General features: G+C 55.4%; 1 protein-coding gene and 1 non-coding gene across 5 annotated transcripts in view; both read left to right on the top strand.

The window, feature by feature from the left end:
- AP1B1 (adaptor related protein complex 1 subunit beta 1) overlaps nucleotides 1-16,813 on the top strand; it is an 88,811-nt gene extending 71,998 nt beyond the window's left edge. For 3 of the 4 annotated variants that reach the window (XM_078060803.1, XM_036123141.2, XM_078060804.1), the window contains 11 exons: nucleotides 2,820-2,918; nucleotides 3,443-3,702; nucleotides 4,550-4,751; nucleotides 5,512-5,532; nucleotides 6,087-6,230; nucleotides 10,697-10,842; nucleotides 12,653-12,782; nucleotides 13,080-13,164; nucleotides 13,896-13,982; nucleotides 14,089-14,243; nucleotides 15,798-16,813. In XM_078060803.1, the coding sequence (XP_077916929.1) occupies nucleotides 2,820-2,918; nucleotides 3,443-3,702; nucleotides 4,550-4,751; nucleotides 5,512-5,532; nucleotides 6,087-6,230; nucleotides 10,697-10,842; nucleotides 12,653-12,782; nucleotides 13,080-13,164; nucleotides 13,896-13,982; nucleotides 14,089-14,243; nucleotides 15,798-15,872 (1,404 nt within the window). In that variant the 3' untranslated portion in view covers nucleotides 15,873-16,813. The remainder of the gene's footprint in view (nucleotides 1-2,819; nucleotides 2,919-3,442; nucleotides 3,703-4,549; nucleotides 4,752-5,511; nucleotides 5,533-6,086; nucleotides 6,231-10,696; nucleotides 10,843-12,652; nucleotides 12,783-13,079; nucleotides 13,165-13,895; nucleotides 13,983-14,088; nucleotides 14,244-15,797) is intronic. The other variant, XM_036123143.2, reaches the window with a different exon arrangement.
- On the top strand, nucleotides 11,392-11,488 carry LOC118555212 (small nucleolar RNA SNORD125). The gene has a single exon (XR_004926848.1). It is a non-coding gene; the product is annotated as a small nucleolar RNA SNORD125 (small nucleolar RNA).
- Nucleotides 16,814-24,487: the final 7,674 nt, after the last annotated feature.

Raw genomic sequence — 24,487 nt, forward strand, 5'->3', positions numbered from 1 at the left:
AATTGCCATGATTCCAATTGGCCAGGTCTGTCAGACTCCTATCCCAGTCTCTGTGGGGCAGAGAGGAGGGTGATTCTCTGAAGGAAAGCCAGCATTTCTGTTACCAGAAGACAGACTAGATGCTGGGTGGGCAAAAACAACAGATGTCCATTACAAAATAATAGTACTAACTCCTACCATCACCCACTCCCACTGCCACTGCCAAGTCCGCTGTCAGCCTGCCCTGAGCTGCTTTTACTTTCACCATACTAGCCTCCTCACTTGCTTGTGTCTGAGAGAAGCAGAGCCTGGCTTGGGATCCCTTCTGCCCCTGCAATCAGGTCCTGCGTGGGATTACTGCAGAGGATGTCCTCTGGGAGGTGTTTCTGCCCATATACTTTTGTACCCACTTCCCCCTTGGGCAAAGCCTGCTGGAGAGCCCAGGCTTAGAGAAGTGGGACAAGGGAAAGCTTGAGCAGGAGCCTGGTTTGAGGAAACAATCTAATCTATGCTCCTCCCCATTGGGTGGCCTGGAGCAAGTTAAACTTGCCAAGCCAGTTTCTTTGTCTCCAGCGCGGGGTTGCTGCAAAGCTGATTGGATGATGTGTATAAACTGGCCACTCCAGTGCTCTGCACAAGGTTGCTGGAAGGGGGTGATGGTGCTTTTAATTCACTGGCCAGCTCCCTGTGCCTCCTGGGTTCACAACACCATTCAAAGTTTATTGTTTATTTGAGAGAGACAGCGTGAGAGAGCACAAGCGGGGGTAGCAGCAGAGGGAGAGGGAGAAGCAGGCTCCCCGATGGGATCACGACCCGAGCTAATGGCAGATGCTTAACCAGCTGAGCCACCCAGGCGCCCCATCATTCAAAGTTTTTATAAGAATACTTGTTTAGTGCTTTGCAGTTTGGGAACTTTATTTATTTATTATATTTATTTATATTTTATTTATATATATATTTATTGGGCGTGGAGCCAAACACGGGGCTTGAACTTATGACCCTGAGATCAAGACCTGAGCCGAGATCAAGAGTTGTACATTCAACCAACTGAGCCACACAGGCGCCCCAGGGAACGAACTTCAGATGGTCTCTTTGAGTCCCCTTGTCCTGGGCTCCTAGGCCTCTCCAGCCATGGGCAGGGAGCTCAGAAACTCTTGCCTAGGGTGGTGTGTCAGTCCAGCATTCGTCTCGCCCGTCTGGATGGCGGACAGTGGCATCGTTGCAGGAGGGTTGCCTTGAACATGCAGGCTGACACGCGGGGTATCGGTGTGTTGGTGAGGGGCGGGAGGACTCGGGCTGATGGCCCGAGTTCCTAGGCGGTGTAGCAAACCCGACAGTAATGAATGATGCCAGGCAGCCAGCTGACCTGGGTTGAGGAGGACTCAGTAAAGAATCCCTGGGTGCTGGCTGTGGTCATATTGATGGCCATGGTGACAGGTGGTGTGTATTGAGCAGAATACACGATAGGTTGTTTACGGTTCTTGTCTCATGGACTCTTCCATTAAACCTGTGAGGTATTTATACTGACATTATAGATGCGGAAGCGGACTCAGAGAAGTTGTATGACTTGTCCAGAGTCACGTTCAAATGAGGTGTGATGTAACTCTGGCTTCAAAGTCAGCAGTCATAAGTTGTGATTTTGTGAGCTCACAAGAACCTCCTGAAGCAGGCCACCCTTCTCCCCACCAAATGAGGATAAATGGCTTCCCCTGGACTCCCTGGCCAGGGGCTGTAGCCAGGTTCTAGAAGCCAGTCCCTGGGCTGCCTCCTACCCTGACAGTAGCCAGCCCACTGCTCCTCTGTTGTTGGCCCACGTGTAACTAAATGACAAGGACTCTGGATTGCTTGATTCCAGAAACAGACCACATCTCCTCCATCTTGCCTCCTGCTATTAGCCCACTCTGTGTACCTTCATCCTGCCGACCACGCCCAGTTCCTTCCCTCCTGCCACAGGCCTGTCCCTGGCACAGCCCTGGCTCAGGAGCCTCAGGCTGCCCTCTTGTCCCAGGACTGGCAAAAGTGAGATGTGGCTAAGGAAGGACTGTGTGCAGAGAATTGTTCTTTCAGAGATGTTTTTTGAGTTAGCAAGTACCTGCACTGGACACTCGATAGAGCAATAACCAGGGATACAGCTGTGACAGGCATGATCTCTGCCCTCAGAGGGCTGTCTTCACAGGACAGGCTGGTGGCTGGAAAGCATTTCTAATACTGTGGGGCAGTGCTGATGAGGGAGTACAGGAGGCTGCAGAAGTGTGCGGGTGCTGGGGACAGCATGAGCTCCGAGGGGTGAGAAGATGTTGGCCAGGCTGAGGGCAGCAGGACACATGATCAGGTGAAGGCAGCAGCAGCAGGGTGAGAGACGAGGGCTGGGCAGGAGTGGTTCCCACCTTCTGGTAGAAGCCCTGCTCCTCAGTGACTGGCTGACTCTGTGGGCCCTCCTGGCCCAGTCCGTCGCTGGCACCATCTCCGCTTGTTGACAGATGGTCCTTTTAAGAAGCACACCGGCTACACATGTTGCTTTCTTAAGCTGCGAACTCCTTAAGGCACTGTGAGGCTAGGCGCCCGGACAGGTTCCTGGGACCCTAGGGTAGGGTTGCCAAATGGTCGTGGCCAGCTCCTTCCTGAGTGGTAATGCCAAGGTCCAGCCTACTCAGCACTACCGACAGCCCCCTGGCCTTAGTCTGTGCTGTGGCCAACTCCAAACCTAGGAAAGCTGCTCTCAGCTTCCAGGGCCTTTAAAAAATGCCCTTCTCCGTCTTTTAAGGCCTCATTTGGTTTCCTCCCATCCCCACATGAAGCCCTTGCTACTTCTTCCTTGTCACCTCTCTGTCTTCCCACAGGTCCAGCTACAGCTACTGACAGCCATCGTGAAACTGTTTCTGAAGAAGCCTACAGAGACCCAGGAGCTGGTGCAGCAGGTCCTCAGCTTGGCCACTCAGGTCAGTGCCCCAGCCTCTCTGCTGCGCCCCATGTAGGTCTCACTCCACAGAGCGCACTTTGGTCCAAGGAGCCAGCCAGAACTTTGTGCCAAGGTCCTGCCCCTAAGACTGGCCTCACTGAGGGATTGGCCCAAGAGTGATCCAGGATTTCTGCTCAGGGAATTCAGTCACAGATAAATCAAGATGGAGTGGGTCAGGTGGTGAAGTTGAGACAGACTGCAAACAAAAGAGGGGAGGGAGGTCCAGGAGAACCAGAGGATTTATAGGACAGGGAGGGCAGATTTTGGAGGGGAGTGAGGAGTGGGGACAGGAGTGGGAATGTACTGTTTAACTCTGGGCTAGGGGAGGAAATTGAGGGGCCAGGCCATGTTTAGGGACAGGTTCATGGGACTCTCAGAATCAGTGTCGTCGGCCAGCGCTGTGACCATGCCTGGGTCGTGGGGTTTGGGGAGGAGCTCCTTTCTTCTCAGCTAGTTGCTCTGCTCTGAGTTTAATATGCTTCTCATCACCTCCCACTGCTTAAGGACTCTGATAACCCGGACTTGCGGGACCGTGGCTACATCTACTGGCGTCTGCTCTCCACGGACCCAGTGGCTGCCAAGGAGGTGGTGTTGGCTGAGAAGCCACTCATCTCTGAAGAGACGGACCTCATTGAGCCCACACTGCTGGACGAGCTCATCTGCTACATTGGCACCCTGGCGTCTGTCTACCATAAGCCTCCCAGTGCCTTTGTGGAGGGGGGCCGGGGCGTTGTGCACAAGAGCCTGCCACCTCGCACTGCCTCGTGAGTGAAGTGGGCCGGTGTCCAGGCTGGGCCTCCCACCTAGTTTTCCAGTTCATTAGCCCAGGCACTCAGGCCTGATGTGGTAACCCCTGGCCATGCCTGAGTCTGAGGGAAATTACCATTCTAGTGACTTTTTTTTTTTAATTAATCAATTTATTTATTTTAGAGAGAGGGAGTGAGCGGGGGGAGGGGCAGAGGGAGAGGGAGAGAGAATCTCAAGCAGACTTCACAGTGAGTGTGGAGCCTAATGTGGGGCTCGATCCCACTACCTGAGATATGACCTGAGCTGAAATCAAGAGTCGGACGCTTAACCTAATGAGCCACCCAGGCGCCCCCGTTCTAGTGACTTTTTAATGAATGTTTACTGCCTACCGGGGTGGCCTCATTTGATCCTTACAATAGCTCTAGGAGGTATCCCCGTTTAACATACAAGGACAAGAGGATAGAGAGCTTGAGGGCCTGGAGCAGCATCCCACAGCCAGCACAGCTAGGCTCAGACCCGATTCTAATTCCAGAGCCCTGTTCTTCTCAGCCTCCTCTGCCACCCCCTGGTGGTTGGTTTGGCCTAGGTGCCCAGTCCTCCAGGGCAGGCATCCAGTCTTTAGAGTGCTCTGAGTGGTGGAAATACAGAGGGCCCCTCCCTTGACTCACTCCCATGATGCTGGATCTCCTGGAGAGGCAAAAAGATGGATCAGGCGTGGGAAGGGGGAAGGGGAGGGGGCCTGTAGATAGCCCTTCTGGAACAGTGTGGAGACCCAGGTGCCTATCCTGGAGACTGAGGACTCTGACCTCCCTGAAACAGCCCAGCGCCCACCCCACTGACCGTCTCCCTCCTGTGTCGTCACAGGAGCGAGAGCACAGAGAGCCCTGAGACGGCCCCTGCCGGAGCGCCCTCTGGTGAGCAGCCAGATGTCATCCCCACCCAGGGCGACCTGCTGGGTGACCTCCTCAACCTGGACCTCGGCCCCCCGGTGAGCGGCCCACCCCTGGCCACCTCCTCAGTGCAGATGGGAGCTGTGGACCTTCTTGGTGGAGGCCTCGACAGCCTGGTATGTCCTGGGGCCCCCTCTGGATGACATTGATAATGACCTTCAGAGGAGCAATCACTGAGCACCCTGTCTGTGCCATTCACCAACCAAGGGCCTCAGGGTACACCTGTCTGCGAAGGTGACTGTGTCACTCCCTATCTAAAGGGGAGAAAACTGAGGCTTTAAGAGTTCAGGTGACCTTCCCTCTAAGAGCGCACAGTATGTGGCAGACACGGGACTTAGTCCCTTGCCGGGCCACTGAGCCCCAAGAGATCTGGAGCCTGTAGGGCTAGAGGAGCCAGACCGGTGTCCACTTACTCTCACACCCTGCACCAGCTTGGGGCAACAGCCCAGGAGGCCTGAGAGGCCCATGAGGGGTCAGGGACAGTCCCTTCTCCCCTGTAGAAAGGGGGTGGTTAAGACTAGACTGGGTATCTCCCTGGGACTTCAGGCAGCTGGTAGAGCCAGCAGGAGGGGGTAGCAGAGCCCCTGTCACTTGGCCATGTCTGGCTCAGGTCCCCAAGGCATCACATAGGAAAGGGTAGGAAGGGCCATGGCACAAGACGTGGGTGGTGGAGTGAAGCCCCAGAAGTAGTGCCCTTCATGGAGATGGTCCGGGCCCCCCCTTAAGCCTGGCACTGTCTTGCCCCAGACTCCTCTCAGTGGAGCAGCAGTGACTAATTTTTTCTTTCCTTCTCTCTCTTGTCTCTGTCTTATTTCCTGGCTTTTCTCTCTGCATGTGGCTGCCTGTTCTCTTCACCCTGCCTGCTTCTGCTTGGAGATGGGGGATGAGCCTGAAGGGGTATGGTTCAACCCTTGTGCCACCAAGCCTTTGTCTCTGCTCTTGCTGAGTCCTGGCCCAGCATCCCAAGGGGTGGATGATGTCAGAGCAATCCCTCCCTGCTGAGCCATGGCCTTCTATCTAGTGTCCCATCCTCAGTACCCTAAGACAAAGTTGCCTTGTCATCCCGAGGATCACCCATGCTCTCAGTTTCCATGGGCCCTCTGTGACATCCTAGAGGGTGTGCTCCTGTCCGCTTAGCACAGCCTCTCAGCAGCGGTCTCAGGTACTCCTTTTATCAGTGGGCTGTGGGTTAGTTTACCCGTGTCGCAGCCCTTTCCCAGAGGTCACCCCTAAGGCTGGAGGCTTGCAGGTCATGGGAGGGCACAGTCTTTCTTTTCCACCCCCGTCATCCTGTCTTAGCTCTGCAACTTCAAGCTGGTGTGACAACAGCCCCGCAGCCCCTCCTCCTGCCCCGTCCCATTTTCTAAAGTGCTGGGTTCCTCCACTCATGCCGGGCCCCTGATGTCCCCACCTCTAATGCCTGCCTCTGACCCCTTTCCCTTCCTTTTCAGATTGGGGGCCCCAACTTTGTGGCACCCCCAGCAGCAGCAGTCCCAGCCAACCTAGGAGCATCCATGGGCAGTGGCCTGAGTGACCTCTTTGACCTGACCAGTGGCGTGGGCACGCTGTCAGGGTCATATGTGGCCCCCAAAGCAGTAAGTACCACACCTCCTTCCGTGGCAGGAGCAGAGGGAAGTTAGACACTCATTGATGTCTGGGTTTCTTAAATGGCCTGTTCCATGGAATCGGCTCAGGCCAACAGGGATAGGCTCCAGGAGCAACAGTTTGCCAGCACGATGCTGAGGGCAGCCAGGGGCTGTTGGGAGCACAGGGAAGAGACGCTAGGTTGGTCCTGGGGGCCTGGGAAGACCTCCCAGAGCAGGGTTGCTGGAGCTCAGGCCTGTGGATCAAGTCAGAATTAGGTGAAAGGGGGGAGAAGTCTCCAGGTGGCTATCACAGCCTGTGGCCAGGCCTGGAGGGGAGGGAGAGCCCGCACCTCCCAGAGAACTGGCAGAGGTCCCATCTCGTCGGAGCAGCAGTTCTCAGGGCTGTCCCACCTGGTGCCCCTTATTGATGATAGACGTTGTCTAATGCGTCCTTTGTTTCCTGTGCTCAAAGGAGATGTGTGGACTGTGCAGCCTACCTATATGTATCACTTCAAAATTAGTAAGACGCCAGCACTTCATAAAGGAGACACAAAGGGAAGAAAATAAAATGATACATTTTAGTATTGTAAAGGCTTGGGTACACCCGCCCCGGAAGATCTGATGAAGTTGTCGGGTGTTGGCAGGAGTGTAGAGTCACCGCGATGGCCACACCTAGCGTTTGTAGCTCAGGTGCTGTGAACCATGTGGCTAGTGGTGCCTTTAGTTCCTGAAATGGTGACTGACTCCCAGTCAAGGGCCCATAAAACAAAGAACAGGCTTTCTTTGATTTTCACCATAGTTGGGTTCCCAGCAATTTCAGGATATGTTGAAACCCTGCAAGACATACTCCAGGGATGCAAGAGAGTTGCTCACTGAGGGGACTGTTGTCCTTCCGGCAGCACGTCCAGCATCCCTGATCCCACCATTATGCCACCTGCATTTGCCCCATTGATGCCCACCGTGCTGCCTAGGCCTGGTACTCCCCAAGACTCCCGCCTAGACTAGAGATTAGGGAGGGAAGAAACTGGCAGGGTCCGCATTGCCAGGCCGTGAGGGTCTCTCTCAGTCCTGGTGCGGCGGAGCTGTTAGAAGGTTTTAAGGAGAGATGAAACAGATTTGCACTGGAGATAGATGGCGTTGGCTACACCGTGGCGGGCAGGTTGGAAGGGCTAGGACAGAAGTAAGGTGCCCAGTGAGGAGACCGGCAGGAACTCCTGTGTACTGATGGCGCCTGGACAAGGGCACCTTTGAGGGCGGAGGCAAAAGGCTGCACTGGAGAGCTCCTCGGGAGGTGGAACTGGCAGGATGTGGGGGCTGGTGGGGAAGGAGGGATGCTGGCCCCAGCAGTGGGATGGCCAGGGGTGAGGGAGAGGGAGGAGAGCTGGGTTTGCAAGGCAGGAACATGTGGGCCTGGCACTGAGGAGAGCGCAGTGTGGGCCACAGCCTCAGCCTCAAGGAAGCTGCCAGAGGGCATGGACCTGGCCTGACCCCCTCAACGCTTGGGGCAGACACTGTGTCTGCCACTTCCTTCCCAGCCAGAGCCCCTCTCTCTCTGCCAAGGTCCCCTCCCCAGACCAGGACGCGGCTGGGCTTTAGGGGCGAGGTGAGCTCTCGGTTGGGCCTGGGGAGCTATGAGCCGGCACCTGCCTTGGCCTCACCAGGTGTGACAGCCGCGCCTGCAGCGGTGGTGGCCAGAGCCCTGGGCCGATGTGCCAGGGACTGCAGGTGCGGGGCTCGGTAGCCGCCCCGCTGAATCCCGCCAGAAGCCTCATGGCGCTGTTCTCCCTGCTCTGCGGTTGACAGATCTTGAATGCTTTTGCCTAAGGTCACATAGCGCCTAAGTGACGGAGTCGAAACTGAATGCAGGGTGGTGGCGCCAAAGCCCCCATTCCTGATCCCGATATGATCGTGCTGCACAGTGTTAGAGAACGTCCTGTGTGCCTTAGTGTCCTGGGTTGTCAGAATCACTAATTACTACCCAGACTGGCTGCCTCAGTGCGTGAGGCCAGCACATACGTGTTAAAAGCCCAATGTAACAGGCATAAGGCAGGACTGAGTGACAGAAGAGCAGCAAAGACTCCTGCAATCCTGTGGGCACCAGGCCTTGCCAGGACTGCAGAGGTGCCAGGAATATGAAGTCCAGAGCTGGCCCTCTGTGTGTGTGTTCATTTTAATGGATGCTACCGCTGCTTTGTCTTTCTTTTTTTTTTTTTTTTAAGATTTTATTTATTTATTTGACAGAGACACAGTGAGAGAGGGAACACAAACAGGGGGAGTGGGAGAGAAGAAGCAGGCTCCCCCGAGCAGGGAGCCTGATGCGGGGCTCAATCCCAGGACCCTGGGATCATGACCCGAGCCGAAGGCAGACGTTTACCGACTGAGCCACCCATGCGCCCCATCGCTGCTTTTTCTTAGTGGAGGCCCAGATAGGTGAACCAACAGTGAGTGCTAGAAATGAGAGGTTAGGGGATCACCTGGTCAGAGGAATTTAGGGCAGGCTGCCTGGAAGAGGAGTTCTTACAACACAGGACTTTCCCCATTATCTTAGACACAGGAATCTCTGGGGTGTGGGTGTGTCATCTACGTTTTCCTAGCCATGTGACTGCCTGGAATGGTTTGTCCCATGTGTATTCTCCCCGCCACACCTGTGGGGGTAACTGTGTTCTCCAACCTTCCTGGTCAAGGGAATGAGGCTTTTTCTGCGCAAGAGCTTGGGAGTTCCTCATGTCTTTGGACCAGTGGGTGGTGACGTTTCCTTGGCTCCTTCAGTAAATGTTGAGGGTTAGTTCCATGGTAGGACCTGTGCTAGACTCCGTGAAGCCATGGTGACCAAGAGAAAAGAGGTCCCCACGGGCAGCAGCCAGTCTCAGTGACAGAGTTCTGCGAGAGCTGTGAAAGGTGGCCCGTGGAGGGGGGGCTTGGAGCTCTCTGCTTGCCTGTCTCAGCTGAGGCTGAAGCCCTGTGATTCTGCCCTCACACCTTTGTCCCAGGGAAACAAAGGATGATCAGGTTAGCGAGTACGGTGGGGGTGAGGGTGGGCCTGCAGAAGCACTTTCCAGACAGAGGGGACAGGGGGCAGGGGGCAGAGGAGCAGGTTCAGTCGAAGCCCGGCAGAGGCAGGTGCCAGGACATGGAGGCCGTGGGCGGTGGAAGTGTCACAGCATTGGAGGGGTTTAAGTGATCTCTCTGCCCCATGTGGGGCTCAGACTCATGACCCCGAGCTCAAGAGTCCGCCAGGCGTCCCCAGATTTGCACTTTAGATGACTTGAGCTGCTGTGGAGAGCAGGGGGAGGGATTGGGGTGCCCCGGGGGCTGCTGTCTTACCTGGTGGACTCTGACTCTGACGCACATGCTGCCTGCTGAGAGAAGCAGAGGCCCTGGCGGCAGATGGAGGAGGTGGTGGGGACGGGCCCGGGCTGCGTGACTGTGGGGTGGGGCTTGGGGGTCGGCTGAGGGTGGGGACCCAGACAGCTCTGAGGTTCCTGGTGTTGGCACCTTGAGAGACGGTGAGACGTTCGCCGACACATGGGCAGCTCTCGAGGAGGCCTGGGCCTTTTGACCTCTGGCGGGAGGGGAGGTGGGGGGCTGCTGTGAGGGATCTGAGAGAATAAGGGCCTCAGAGGCATTTGCATGGCCCTGGATGACGCCTGCGGATGTCCTTCATGGCTGGGGCTTTAATTCAAGCTGTTTTGCTCTGCAAACACTGCCCGAATGCCCGTGCCACAGCAAGCTCTAAGCCAAGGACGTAAAAAAGAAAAGCAGAGCCCTTCCCTCAAAGAGCTGACTGGGTGCAGGGGAGACAGACACGCAGGCTCGCATTTATCTGCTAAAATGTCATGGTAGCGTGTACGTAGGGAAGGAACCTAGGTGTGGGCTTCCCAGAGGAGGCGGCTCTTGAGCTGAGACTCCTGTGACAGCCAAGCAGCAGAGGGCCTGCCAGGCAAGAGGTTCTCTTAGGTACTGTCCTTGGTGAGCCCAGTTTCTACAACGAAAAGGCTAGCCCTGCCTTCTGTGAGGAGAGGACAGATTGTGACAGCCAGGGAGGCCTCGGGCTCTGGCTGAGGCCCTGGATGCCCTTGGGCTCCTCTTGACTCTACTTGGCTCTTCAGGAGGCTGGCTGGGCCCACTTACCTCATCACCTTTGTCACTACTACTTACTGAGTGTTCCTTCTTGGATCTCTGAAGACTCACGTCAGCCCTTGGGCACAGCAAGCACCTCTCTATACCACGCTGCTCAGATACACAGCCACACTGTGGTGGTGGCCCTGCGTAGGCCATGCAGGATTGTTCCTCTCATCCCAAGATCCACATGGCCATCTCCTAGTGGTAAAGGCAGGTGTGGTCAATCTGGGAGGCCCCTAAAGGGAGAGAAGACGGTAAAGGAGAAGAGTTGGCTGGGGGGTGGATCACCTCAGGTGGGCTGTTAACTTTTAGGGAAGTGGCAAACACAAGCCTCCTCTCCACTGTCTTCCCAGGTGTGGCTTCCAGCCATGAAGGCCAAGGGGTTGGAGATTTCAGGTACCTTCACCCGCCAGGTGGGCTCCATCTCCATGGACCTGCAGCTGACCAACAAGGCCCTACAGGTCATGACTGACTTTGCCATCCAGTTTAACCGCAACAGGTGAGAGCTCCCAAGGCCAGTGTGACGAGAGCCCTTGCTGGTGACCGCAGGCAGGGGCCGAGAGCTCTGGGGGGTCTGGTGCCTCACAACTGCATCTCAGGCCAAAACTCTCTAGAGCAATGATTTTTTTCCCTTCCCCATGACCTCTTTATGTGGACTCCAAAGTACCAGGCAGAGGGGTAGGTTGTCTCCCCTTATTTTCGCCTTCCTCCACTGCTCAAAGAGTGTTTGCTGACAAAAATCCCCAGCTCCAGACTAGGAGCCCACCTTCGGCAAACACCCCACATGACAGGATGGAGCCTCCTCTCCAGGCCTAAGTTGCTGCCACCTCAGGGCCTAGCTCTAAGAGCGCTGACGGGGAGCGGGCCTGCCTCCCAGCCAGCCCCTGTGACACAGGTTTAAACCGTCAGACGGGGCCTCTGGGAGTGGTGCTGCTCCGGGCTCCTCACCCCACTAGGTCCCCTGCTCTGGAAGTCCTGGGGAAGGTTTCCTCTCTGGTACCGTTGGGGTCTTCATGGACCAGGCCAGCTAGGCCAGGGCTCTCTGGGGGACCCAAGCAGCCTCTCCTGATGATTCTTCTTCCTGAGCGGCTCTAGTGATGAGCAAACTGAGCCTCTAAGAAGTTGACTGAAGGGGCTGCTTCCTCAGGGAGAGCCCGCAGGCCGGTGGGTCCTGACCCTCTGTCAGCTCTGCTACTTACCATCAGATGGCCCTAGAGTTCATAGAAGCACTCCAGGTTCCAAGGGGAAGTCTCGACGATTACTCACAACAGACTTAGAGCGTGCTGACAACGCCCTGGGTGTCAGGCCCTGTGCCGAGGACTTTAGAAGTATTATCTTACTTTGAGCTACTTGACAGCCCAGTGAGGTCAATGCCATTTTTCCCTTTTCAGTAGATAATGACACCTGGGCTCAGAGAGGACCAATGCCTTGCCCAGGATCACACAGCAGGCTCTGGGGTTCTTCCAGGAAAGCCTGAAGAGCGGGCCACCACAGAGGCCTGGGGTTCCCCACATCGTCTCCCACCATGTCCCAGGCAGGTCTGAGTCCCATCGTGGGCAGAGTGCAGGCCAGGTCAGGCAGCTCAAGCTCTGGATCTCAGCAGTGCTACTCATCCCATAGGGTCTGAGCACAGGCCTGCCCCTCCAAGTTTCCATGTCTTGGAAGATGAGAGAATGTATACCTCTCTCTGTTTTTATGAGGGTAGGAGTTGGTATAATATCAAATGCCCAACCTGGGCACAGTGAGCTGTCGCTTTATGGTCCTGTGTGTCATGCTTCTGGGGATCCTCCCCTCCTGATTTACCTACGTGTTACTTTACTAAGAAGTAGGGCTTTCCTGAATCTCTGGCCAGTTCTAGCCCAGACAGTAAAACCTGGTGTCTCGCTTGGGTTGGTCACATCCTTCTTGGAAGATGGGGATTGGTAGCAGAAACTTGGGCATTCAGAGTCTTCAGTTAGAAGCAGCTAATAGTTCAGGCCCCTGATATTAGCTGGAGCTTCTCAAGTGCAGGACAGAGCAAGGCCATGCTCACCTGGGCCTGCTCGGTGCGTAGCCCAGAAGAGAAAGTGGAGCCGAGATAGCCTTAGGCCTACAGCTGGCCCAGGGCTCATTCCTCCTGTCCACACAGCCACTGAGAGTGGGGGTCAGGAACTTGTCCATCTATCCTGGGCCTAGAGCTCAGGTGACGCCAGCTTACTGGAGAGGCTTCTTGCCAACTGCTGCCCTAGCTCTGGAGCCTGAGGAGCCCACCCATCCCACGTCAGCACCTGCTCCCCCTGCCATTCCCGCGGGGGCTTCTCTCTCCCCAGCTTCGGCCTGGCCCCTGCTGCCCCCCTCCAGGTGCACGCACCACTCAGCCCCAACCAGACTGTGGAGATATCCCTGCCTCTCAACACGGTGGGCTCGGTCATGAAGATGGAGCCTCTGAACAACCTCCAGGTGTGTTCCAGGCAGGGCTAAGCACCCCACTCCTTAGCTGCCCACCTACCACAGGGGAGGAGCCTGCTGGAGGGGTCCGGGGCCTGGCCTTTGTTGGCAAAGGGGTGTGTCTTTGGAGCTGTGCTCTTCGCCAGAGATCTGGCAGGGGAGACCTGATCCGAGGGGACGGAGGGGCGTGGTTACCAGGGAAGGTGTGTGAGGGAACCTGCTCAGGTGGAGGCACAGGGAGCAGGCCCTTCCTGGGGCTTCACAGGTGGTATCAAGCATCAGGGACCGATTGGGTGGCCTTGTTCCTAGGTGGCCGTGAAGAACAACATTGACGTCTTCTACTTCAGCACTTTGTACCCACTGCACATCCTCTTTGTGGAGGACGGGAAGATGGGTGAGTCCTGAGGGTGCCCCGAGAGTCCCTGGAATGTAACGATTGGCTTGGTCCCACAGTGGAGTCTGTGAGTCGCTGGCCCCTCTGCGCAGCCTGAGGCAAGGGTCAGGGTCACACCTCCATCAAGGACCGCTGGGTGTTGTGTGGCCAGCTCTGTCCCGCAGTGGGGGCCATGCCATGCGGGAGCTGTGTCACTCCTGAATTCTGCTCTGCCCGCCCCTCCACCTTGCCCATAGTCCTTAGACAGTCCTCCCACGGCCTCCCGAGCTGGGGAGCCCAGACCATGTCACACTCGATGTCCATCTCCTGTGTGCTGCTTGGAACCCCTAAGAAGACTCATCCCCATGCCAGGAGGGCTGCCAGCTCAGAGCTGAGCAAAGGACTTTGCCCACGTCACCTCTCGGTCACCACAGAAGCCCTGTGACACAGGCTGTGATTAACGAGCAGGCTGCTTGGGCCAGAGCAGGTGGGAGTGCATATGTGGGTACTGGGAAGGAAGATTTAAGGCCTGAGGCGGGGAGGAGGAAGCCCAGGATCTTTTGGGAGCAGCCCTGGTGGCCGCTCTCACAGAGCTGAACGTTTGTTCAGGGAAGCAGGAGGGGGCCATGGCAGAGCTAGTGCCTGTCTTCGGCTTCAAGTTGGCACCCCCAAAAGACCCATTTCTTGCTGGATGTTATTGAGTGGGGCCCCAGGTTTATCAGGGTCCTGTCTTCTACACTGGCCCCCCGCAGACCGGCAGATGTTCCTGGCCACGTGGAAGGACATTCCCAATGAAAATGAAGCCCAGTTCCAGATCAGAGACTGCCCCCTCAATGCGGGTAGGACTCTCCAGCCCTCCCCCGCCTTCCCACCCCGCCCACACTGCCCCTCACCTGTACCCCCGGCCCTCTCCCACCGCTGACTGGGGGCCCTTCTCACTCTCAGAGGCTGTGAGCAGCAGGCTACAGAGCAGCAACATCTTCACGGTCGCCAAGAGGAACGTGGAGGGCCAGGACATGCTCTACCAGTCCCTGAAGCTGACCAACGGCATCTGGGTGCTGGCGGAGCTGCGTATCCAGCCGGGCAACCCCAGCTTCACGGTGAGGGTCCCCGCTCCTGCCCTGCCAGCCCTGGCGTGTCCGCCTCCATGTTCCGGGCAGCCTCTCCTTCCCTGTCTCCTTCCCGGACCAGGGGTCAGTCTGATGGGGTGCGCTCTAGCCCAGTTGAACCTGACATGAATGAGCATCAGAATTCTGACCCTCGCTTCCAACTCAGTCCCATCAGGTTACCCAGATAAGACACCAAACTGTGTCACCAAACAGTGAGCTGGACTAGAAAATTCTATACAGTTGGGCCCCGTGAGGTGGCCCAGATGGCCCAGGGCCCACCTGACTGGGAAATGGCACTGCTGGGCCCAGGCCCTGGCCCTCCTCCTGCTCTTCCCTTGCCCGAGGGCCTGCCTGGGAGGGCGCTGCCGGCGAGCACCGTGTCCTTCCCGGCCTTTGTGTCAGACCGCAGTCAGGACATGGCTTCCACGGAGTGCGTGGTTGTCCTGGCGGCCGTGCTGCTGTTCAGGCCCCAGAGAGCGCCGGGCTTTGCTTCTCCCCCTGCACCCCGGTCTCTGGCAGGCGTGGCCCTCCAGACGCTGCTCCCCGGGCCCTGCTGGCGGCGCTGGCTCTGAGGTGGGGAGGGGGCTGCGGCAGCGGCTTCGGCGGTGGTAACTTCCATCTCCCTGTGTTTGGTTGCTGCATGCCCACCTTCCCTGCTGGTGCCCGTGGTGCAGGACCTGGAGGTTAGCAGATTGCTCTTCTCTTCCTCTTTCCCCTCCACCCTCCCCAGCCACATTTGCACAGCCCATCTCCTGGCCTGGCTCCAGTGCACCCTGCCTCTCCTAGCCCCGCCTCCCCCTGCCGCTCCCCAAAGCCGGGCAGCCATGCGTGCAGGCCGCAGGCACGGAGCACCCCAGAGCTTCCCAACCAGGTGAACCCGATTGAGGAGCTGGTACTCCCACTTCACAGCACGCACAGCACACACAGAGCCCTTCAGAGGAGATCGGGGCCCCGCAGGGCCACCACTGCCGGCTTCCGGAGCGCCATGCACTCCTCCCCTTCCTCATTGCCCCCTGGGGCAGCAGTGATTTTGGCAGAAGTGCTGGTGGCACTTGCTTCTCCTCTGCCCGCTCTTCGGCTCCCACTGCGGCAACACCACGTGTGCCGGAACCCAGGAAGACTCCCCGATGCCCCGCCCCCATCTCTCCAAGCAGAGGCCTGCGCCCTCTCAGCCCCCATACCTCCTCGGAGACCCCAGGCCTTCCCAGGGGGGAAGGGGCCCCAGCAGCTCTGTGGGCCGGGGACTGGGCCCTCCCCGCCGGCCACCAGCTCATGATTCACACTGCGAGGCCCGCGGGGGCTGGGCTGACGGCAGGTGTGTGGGCTGCGAGTATATTTGGTCCGCACCCAGCTGGCCGTGGCAGCCACCCCCTCCGCTTTACTACACAGCTGTCCCAGCCGCGCCACCAGCAGGCCACATGTGTGCACCACACTCTTCCATCTGGCTCTCGCTCTCTCCTCCCTCCCTGGGTTCCTTCCCAGCCCCAGAGAGGAGCCCGGGGAATTTTGAGCCCTCTCCATCCCCTGACCTCTCTCCCCCTGCAGCTGTCCCTGAAATGTCGAGCGCCAGAGGTGTCCCAACACGTGTACCAGGCCTACGAGACCATCCTCAAGAACTGAGGCCCCATCCAGTGCCCACCCCAGCCTTCTGCCAGCCCCAGCAAGGAGTCCCTGGGAGTGGCAGCACCTCCTTTCTGGAGAGGCTGAGCAAGGCTCCTGGCCACCATGGAGTTCTGGTCCTGACTGCCGGGCCCGCGTGGGTCCTCAGGGCAGGGCAGCATTCCTCCTGAAGTGAAATCTCAGTGTACCCCTGTACTCGGGGACTCCCCTCTTCCGTTGCTGCTGACAGGGTCAGGTGAGGAGGGGACCAAAGGAAATAGAGCCAGAGAGGCCACAGAAGCTGATCAGGCAGACCCAGGGTTCTTCTCTTCCTTTTCCCGACCAATGCCTGAAGGGCGACTGTGTGGCTCCCTCCTCGGGCTCCTGGCTTCTCATGAAGCCCCCTGCCCCTCAGTCTCTCTTGGGTCAGCGTTAGAGGGCCTCCCCATGCCCGCTCTTGGGCCAGGCCGTCCTGGTGTGTGGAGTCCCTTGGTGTGCCAGGAGAGCCCCTCTGTCGGGTCTGGGGCTCCTGGGGCCTACACCCCTACCCTCCCTCTCTGCATCCACCCAGGCTGGGCCCCTGTGGTTGTGCCAGTCGGGCCTCAGCCTCCTGAGCACTGACCCATACAGGCAAGATGGGCAGAAACGTCCAAAGCCCCGGCCCAGGCTTCTGCTCCCCGGCAGTTGCACTCACCCACTCGCCCCACTCCTTCTCTTGCCCCTGAAGACGGTGACTGCCTACAATATAGTCCTTGGCGTCCCCTGGGTTCCTGGAGCAGAGGCAGGACTGAGGGATGGGGCACGTGGGTGAGCGGGGTGCTTCCCATCTGGGGTTTCTTTGGGGTTTCTCCTTAGTGTCTGCTGCCCTCCCCCTGGCCTCCCAGATTTCAGTTGTGTCGGACAGAGCATTAGGTTTTCCTGTACTGCTGTTTAATAATAAAGAAAGATTCTGCTTTTGGCAATCACGGACACTTTTTTCCCCCTCCACTAAATGTCAGAACTGAAAATTGCCTCCGAGTGGTGGAGGATTGTTTTCTGATCCCTGCAGTAACTGTAATATTCATAGTATACATACATACACATACATATACATATATATGTATACTACAGTATACATAATATACACACACATATATATAATGTATGTTTACTCTTATTTTCAAAAAGAGAAAGTGAATAAAAATGATGACATCAAGCGTGTCCCTGGCCAGTGTGTCAGGTCCTGAGGCTCTTGTGGGTGGGGTCCTGGGTCCAGGATCAAGGGCTCGAGCTGTGTGCTTAGCCCCTCCCCTGGCACTCTGAGGACAGCACCTTTCCCTCTACCCTGTCCTTAAAAACAGACCTCTGAGGCCTGCTGGTCTCCCAGGCACCGCTCCTGCCCTTGATCGGAACTCCACCCAGCTGTCTCGCCTTTTGATGTTGGCCGAGAGGGCTGACTTCTGTTTTGGTTTTCCTCCGCTCCCTGCCATCACGAAGGCTCCTCGGAGCCGAGGGGAGGTACTCTGGTGGGGGGGTCGTTGCAGGAGAGAGGGAACGGTCGGGTAGGCGGGGCACCAGGCCTGTCTGGGCAGGCTCCTCTCCACCCTGAATCTGCAGCCGGCTGAGTGGGGCTACTAAGCTGGCGCCCACCCAGCTGCCACCAAGGACATCCCCTGTGGCCCAGTGCTGGCGTTGGCCTGGATCCCAGGGGAGGGCAGCCAGACCCTGGGCAGGGCCCTGATGGCAAAGCTGCCTGTGGTTCTCAGTGCCTGGTGGCCCGGGGACCTTCAGCCTGCCTCTAAGGGAGGAGCAGCCTGGGTGCCCTCACCCCATTTCAGCCCAGCCCTTCCCTGCACTGCCCACTCTGACCCACTGCTGCCTTCTAGCGCTGGGGGGCTGGAAGAAGAGCGCATCAGCAGGAGTACCTGGCCCTCCACTGCCCCACCTCTGACCCCCGGAGCTGAAAAGTCTAGAGCCAGCCAAATCCCTTGATGGCACAATCCAGGTTACCTGGAAGTCCAGGGCTCAGAAGACCCTTCACTGATGCAGCTGGAGTACCGCCGGCTGTGGACCAGAGGAGAGGGGTTTGGAGCCCTGGAGGAGACTTCCGCCCTGGCCTGCATTGTCACCTGCTGCTCCTGACTGCTTGGGGGCCTGGCTCCCACCCAAGAGCCCTGTGCGTGCACTGCCAGGATCACGGCTCCCCACCCCTCTGCCACCGAGGGCGGAGTTGTGCAGGAAAAGCTGTCCGCAGTGGAGTGGTGTTGGGTGAACAGGTCCAGGACCACGTAGCTGGGGGTGAGGAGAAAGTCTGGCCTGCTCGAATGGAGCACCTGGGGTTTGCCCTCGTGTAAAGCTGTGCTCAGGCCTCAGGCCATTGTGGGCAGGACCTGACCATGATTGTGCCTTTCTGCCACTCACAGGGCACCTGGCATGATGGGACCCAGCAGAGTCTTAACACTTGCAGAGAGAGGGGCGCCTGGGTGGCTCAGTCGATTAAAGCATCTGCCTTCGGCTCCGGTTATGATCTCCAGGTCCTGGGATCAAGTCCCAGGTCAGGCTTCCTCCTCAGCAGGGAGTCTGCTTCTCCCTCTCCTTCTGCCCCTCCCCTCTGCTCATGCTCTGTCTCTCTCTCTCTCTCTCAGATAAAGTCTTTTTTTTTTTTTTAATTTTTAAAATTTGTTTGTCAGAGAGCAGAAGCAGGGGGAACGGCAGAGGGAGAAGCAGGCTCCCTGCTGAGCAGGGAGCCCAATGCCGGGCTCAATCCCAGGACTCTGAAATCATAACCTGAGCCGAAGGCAGACACTTAACAAACTGAGCCACCCAAGCGCCCCTCAAATAAATAAAATCTAAAAAAAAAAAAAAAAGGAGAAACCGAGGCAGAGAGCATGCTCACTCCCAGTTCCCCAAGCCTGGGCCTTCCCACATCACTGCATCAGAAAAACAAGCACCCAGGGGCACCATTAAGGCCCAGGCCTTTAGGAGACGTGCTTTAGGGGATAGCCAGTCAGTCCCAACTCTGTGCCCTTCGGCTTCCCTGTTTCCCCCCACCTTACTGAGGACCCATCATGTGCCTCTTCTCTCTCCTCAGGTCACACTGCCTGCTCCTGACGTGCTCGGGCCTGCCCCCTCAGGGCCTGACACCTCTCGGGAGCCTTAGCATCCTGCCGAGGTTCTGAGCCTTCCCAGCCAGGCAGGGAATTCAGCCAGGAGCCTGAGGGGTTCGCTGTGTGCCAGACACTGGGCTAAGGCCTGCAGGGTGACCTCATTTTCTTTTCTTTATCTTCAGCTAGTGGTTTGCTTTTTAAAATTTTTTTTCCTATGGAGAGGGCTAGATTCTGGACCATTGGTAAAGGATAAGCCACACAAAAGATCCCTCCCACCCTTCCTCAGTTCTTAGTTTTTCTCCCTAGAGGCAAACTTTGTTGCTAGATTCGGGGGTTTTTTTTCAGGAATATTCTGTATTAGATTAGAAGCAAATCCACAGAGATATTTACCAAACAAATGGCAGCACATTCCAGATACTACCAGCACTCTGCTTTTCTTAACCTATCAGTATAAACAGACCCACCTCAGAATTTCTTGTGTGAACAGGCTGCCATTAGCTGGTGCCTATGGATGGACATTCGGGCTGTTTCCATCTTCCGTGAGTCCAAGCAACAGTGCAGTAAATATCTGCCTACATACGCCCTTGCTCATGGGCAACAGATGTAGCTGTAGGATCTAGCTCCAGAATTGCTAGACCGGAGAGTATAGCATTTTCTGTTTTAAATTGTACTTCTTGTTTTGAGAAGGCAATGTATTCACATGGCTCAAAATCCAAAAGGCAAAAAAAGAAGTGAAAAATCCTACTCCTCATTCCTCTCTGCAAAGGAACCAATGTTACCTTCCAAAGAGACTCAAAGATGTCTAATACGGCTTTTTCCCCTTTTATACACAATGGGTAGCATGGAATACACCCCGATCTGCACCATATTCTATCTTGGAGACTTCTAGATTATCAGCCCATTACAGAGAGCGTCCTCATGCCTTTTTATAATGGCTGTGTGGTTTTCCATCGAATGGAGGTACCATCCCAAACCAGAAGCCCCACAATGCCCATTGAGTTGGTCTTGGGTGTTGCTAGTACGAGTGATACTGCAAAGAATATTCACTTTCATACATGGATAAATTCCTCAGGCACAAGTTGCTGGGTCAAAGGTAGGTGCGCTCATAATTTTGATAGCTCTTGCTAAAAATTCTCCAATTTACATTCCAGCCAGCCAGGAGTGAGATGCCTCCGTTCCCCCATACCGTCACAGACAACCCAGTGTACAGATGTGTGCCAAACTGATGGTGAAGAGTGGTACTTGACTGTGTTTTTTTTTTTTAAGATTTTATTTATTTGACAGAGAGAGATATAGTGAGAGAGGGAACACAAGCAGGGAGTAGTGGGAGAGGGAGAAGCAGGCTTCCCGCTGAGCAGAGAGCCCGATGTGGGGCTCGATCCCAGGACCCTGGGACCATGACTTGAGCCGAAGTCAGACGCTTAATGACAGCCACCCAGGCGCCCCGCTTACTGTGTTTTCAATGTGCCTCCTTTTGTGTGTTTGCAAGCCATTTGCATGTCCTATTCTCTCTTTTTTTTTTAAGATTTTATTTATTTATTTGACAGAGAGAGACACAGAGAGAGGGAACACAAGCAGGGGGAGTGGGAGAGGGAGAAGCAGGCTTCCCGCTGAGCGGGGAGCCCGATGCGGGGCTTGATCCCAGGACCCTGGAATCATGACCCAAGCCGAAGGCAGATGCCTAACGACTGAGCCACCCAGGCGCCCCCCTATTCTCTTTTTTTAAAAGATTTTATTTATTGATTTATTTGAGAGTGAGCGTGAATGCGCACGCGTGGGGGTTGGGGGCAGAGGGAGAGGGAGAGAGAATCTCAAGCAGACTCTGCACTGAGTGCAGAGCCCGATGTAGGGCTCGATCTCACAACCCTGAGATCATGACCTGAGCTAAGATCAAGAGTCAGATGCTTAACTGACTGAGCCACCCAGGTGCCCCTGCATGTCCTATTCTGTGAGCTGCTTCATATTCATATTTCATATTTTTTGCCCATTTGTATAATTATTGGTCCTCTTCTTATCTGTCATTATTTCTCCCCATTTTGTTACAGTCTTTTACTTTACCATGCCAAAATTGTTTTTGTATGCTATCTTCCTTTAATCTCTTTTATACTTGCCTGATCTGGTGCTTGTCTGATCTTCGTTTGTGCATTTCAATCCTGTTCCATCTGGGCTTTATGTTAGGGACAAGGTAGGGATCCAACTTTCTCTTTTCCCAGATGGTTACCCAGTTGTCTCCACACCATTCACTGAGTAATTCATCTTTTCCCCACAGAGCTGAAATGTCATTTGTAACATGTACTACATTTCCATATGTATATGAGTGCTTTTGTGGACCCTGTTCTGCCACAGAAAATTTTGTCTATTCATTGGCCACTGCATTTTTTAAAAAAAGTATTGTACCTTTATATTTCTATATTTTTAGTGCCCTCTTATTCACCCTCTTTGTCCCAATTGAACTTTAAAACTAGTTTGTCCTTGGGTGCGTGGATGGCTCAGTTGGTTCAGTGACTGCCTTCGGCTCAGGTCATGATCCTGGAGTCGCAGGATGGAGTCCCGCATCAGGCTCCCTGCTCAGTGGGGAGCCTGCTTCTCCTACCTGCTGCTCCTACTGCTCATACTCTCTCTCTCTCTCTGTCAAAATCTTTTTTTAAAAAAAGAATAATATATTTTTATAAAATAAGTTATGTAATATATAATTTGTAAACTAAACTCCAGACTTTATTCAGATTTGACTAGTTTACCCACTCATGTCCTCATTCTGTTCCCAGATCCCACATTCCATGTGGTTGTCATGTCTCCTCAGGCTCCTCTAATCTGTGACAGTTTCTCAGACTTTGTTTTTTCATGACCTTGACAATTTCAAGGAGTACTGGTGGGGTATGTTGTAGACTAGCCCTCAATTTCGGTCTGTCTGATGTTTTTCTCGTGGTTAGACAGGGCTGTGGGTTTAAGACCAGAGAGTTGCCCTTCTTTGTTACATCAGATCAGGGGCACACAACATCGGTCTATCACTGTCACATTAGCCTGATCACTTGGCCAAGGTCGTGTTTCCACCTTTCTCCACTGTGGAGTTACTCTCTTCCCCTTCCCCTAGTCTGTTCTTTAGAAGCAAGTCACTAAGTGCAGCCTACACTTGGGAAAGATTGTGGGGGCAGGGAGTAGCTACAGAATGACTTGAAATCCTTCTGTAGGAAAGAATTGGTTTCTTCTCCCATATTTATTTATTAATTCAGTCATTTATATCAGTCTGGACTAATGGATATTTATTTTCCAATTTGGATTTAATCCAAAAGTGCATTATTTATTTTGTTGCATACATTGTTCCGATTTGGCCATTGGGAGCTCTTTCGGGTAGCCTCTGCGTCCCTTTGATGTGGCCCATCCTTTCATTACTTTGCGGCTTCCTTGCTTTCTGGCATTACAAGATGCTCCAGGCTCATCTTGTATTTGTCCTGCCCCGACCCTAGCATCAGCCATTTCTCCGAGGAGCATGGTGCCTTTCATTGGCGAATGGCCTTAGAAACCAAGATCTAAGTGCTGGGTGTGTTTGTTGCTCCTGGGCTAGCACTTCTAGGACCTCTCAGCAGACAGAGCTAGGAAATATCTGTGTGCACACTTACCCGTGTAGACACACATGTCCCTCCATTGTTTTGTAACTAGTAGCTATTTGCATATAAAAATGAAATTGTTTTATATGTACAAATCTTTTACCCCTCCCACCTTACTAAATTATCTTGTTTTTTTCTCCATTTTATCTCATCTCCTCCCACAACTGTGTGAAGTCAAGACCATTGTTATCCCATTACGGAGAGGGAAACAGGCTTAGAGAGTTTAAGTAATTTGCGCAGATTACACACTCCTGGGAGGAGACCTCAAACGCAGCCCCACTCTGTGCTGCCTCCTCGTGTCCTGAGGGCCTTCAAGAGGCTGACCACTACACTCAGTGGGTGGCATTATAAGGATGACCAAGGACCCACTATATGCCAAGCATCTGAGAGAGGGGTACCCCCCCATCCAGGGCTCAGGGGGTGAGTCACTGTTGGGACAAGTGGACTTGTGGACAAGTGTTAAAAGTCAGGACAGACCATGATGCAAGGTCGGGGTGGGGCCCGGAGCAAATGCTCCTGGGAGCTGGATGCAGTCCAGGGTGCTCAGCCCCAGGAAAGGGCTGGAATCGGGCCAGCTGGGGAGAAGCTGTGTGAGCACAGGTGGCAGGGAAGGGCGGTGCTCAGCACGCTGGCATCAGGAGGCTGTGGGCTCACGATTCTCCACCCGGTGCCTGCCCTGCCCCTGCCCAGGGCCTCCCAACAGCCTCCCAGCCCACCCCACTTTCTGTGGCTTAACCCTTCAGGGCTCAGCTTAGGTGTGGCATTAGGCCTTTCCTGAGCCCCCAACCTCAGTAGGCTGGTGCCTCCCCTGGGTCGCCTCAGCCCCCAGAGACCCCAGGCCTTTCCATCTGTCTGTGCCTGGCTGCATGCCTGGCTCCTTCACAAGCCACAGAGGGCAGGCAGGAACCAGCCTGGCCACCATGGGCCCAGCACCAGGTCCTGTGCTCCACAGGAACAGATGTATGGATGCTTGATGAGTGCTCTCTGGAGCACCGAATGGGAAGCATGTGAGGAGCCTGGGAGCCGTGGTGCAACGGACAGCACTCCGGCTGCCTCTCCTTGGGGAAGGAGTGAGGGGACCGCCGAGGGAAACTTAGAAATTCACATCCCAGCCCAAGTTCTCTGGCTTGCTAGTCTTTGGGAAGCCTGGCACCTGGGCGGCCCACTCCCATCACTGCTCGGCTCAGTCGCCACGAATGAAAGGGGCTTCCTCAAAGTCCCTTCCCACGGGGTCACAGGCTTCAGCTGATCTTTTCCTGAAGGCCCTCTGGTCCCTGGGCTGCTCAGATAGTCAGACCTGATGGCTCAATGTTTGGGTTCCAGTGCCCGTGCCACCACTCTCCTGAGAAATCTCAGGAAAACCTTTGCACCCTTGGGCCTCAGTGAGCATGCAGCTATGGGTCGGGGCGTGGGACCTCACAGGCCCTTGCTAAACGGGGACTGCTGCTAGGGGTGCTGGCACACGAGTTTCCTAGGGAATGGGTCACCCCTGTGCGGTCTGCAGGGCTTTTTAGGAGCTTTAGGACATTCCCCGTCCAGAGTGTCCTCCATCATTCCCAAACCATGCAAACCATGCACTGAGAAAGCACCCTGGGACCCAGAGATGCCCCCCACCCACCCACACACAGCCCTGTTTGCTGGTTCCGAAGAAGCCTTGCCCAGTAAGGCAGTCTGTCAGAAAGTGAAGCAAGGAAGGTTTTCCGGAGGAAGGACATGCAGAACTAGCTCCCAAGGGTGGTCTTGTTCCCAAGGAGCGAGAAGAGAGGGTGCTCTAGTCAGAGATGCAGGTCCCACCCAGGGCCTTAAGGAAGACCGTCCTGATGTCAGCCCCGCACCCTCCTGAATGCCAAAACGGAAGGCGAGCTTAGTTTATTTATGCTCAGCCTTGTTCGCCAAAGGAATTGAGGCAGCTCACAAAACCCGTAAGTCTGAAATGTTATAGAGT

The sequence above is a fragment of the Halichoerus grypus genome, chromosome 13, assembly GCF_964656455.1.
Source record: "Halichoerus grypus chromosome 13, mHalGry1.hap1.1, whole genome shotgun sequence".
NCBI lineage: Eukaryota > Metazoa > Chordata > Mammalia > Carnivora > Phocidae > Halichoerus > Halichoerus grypus.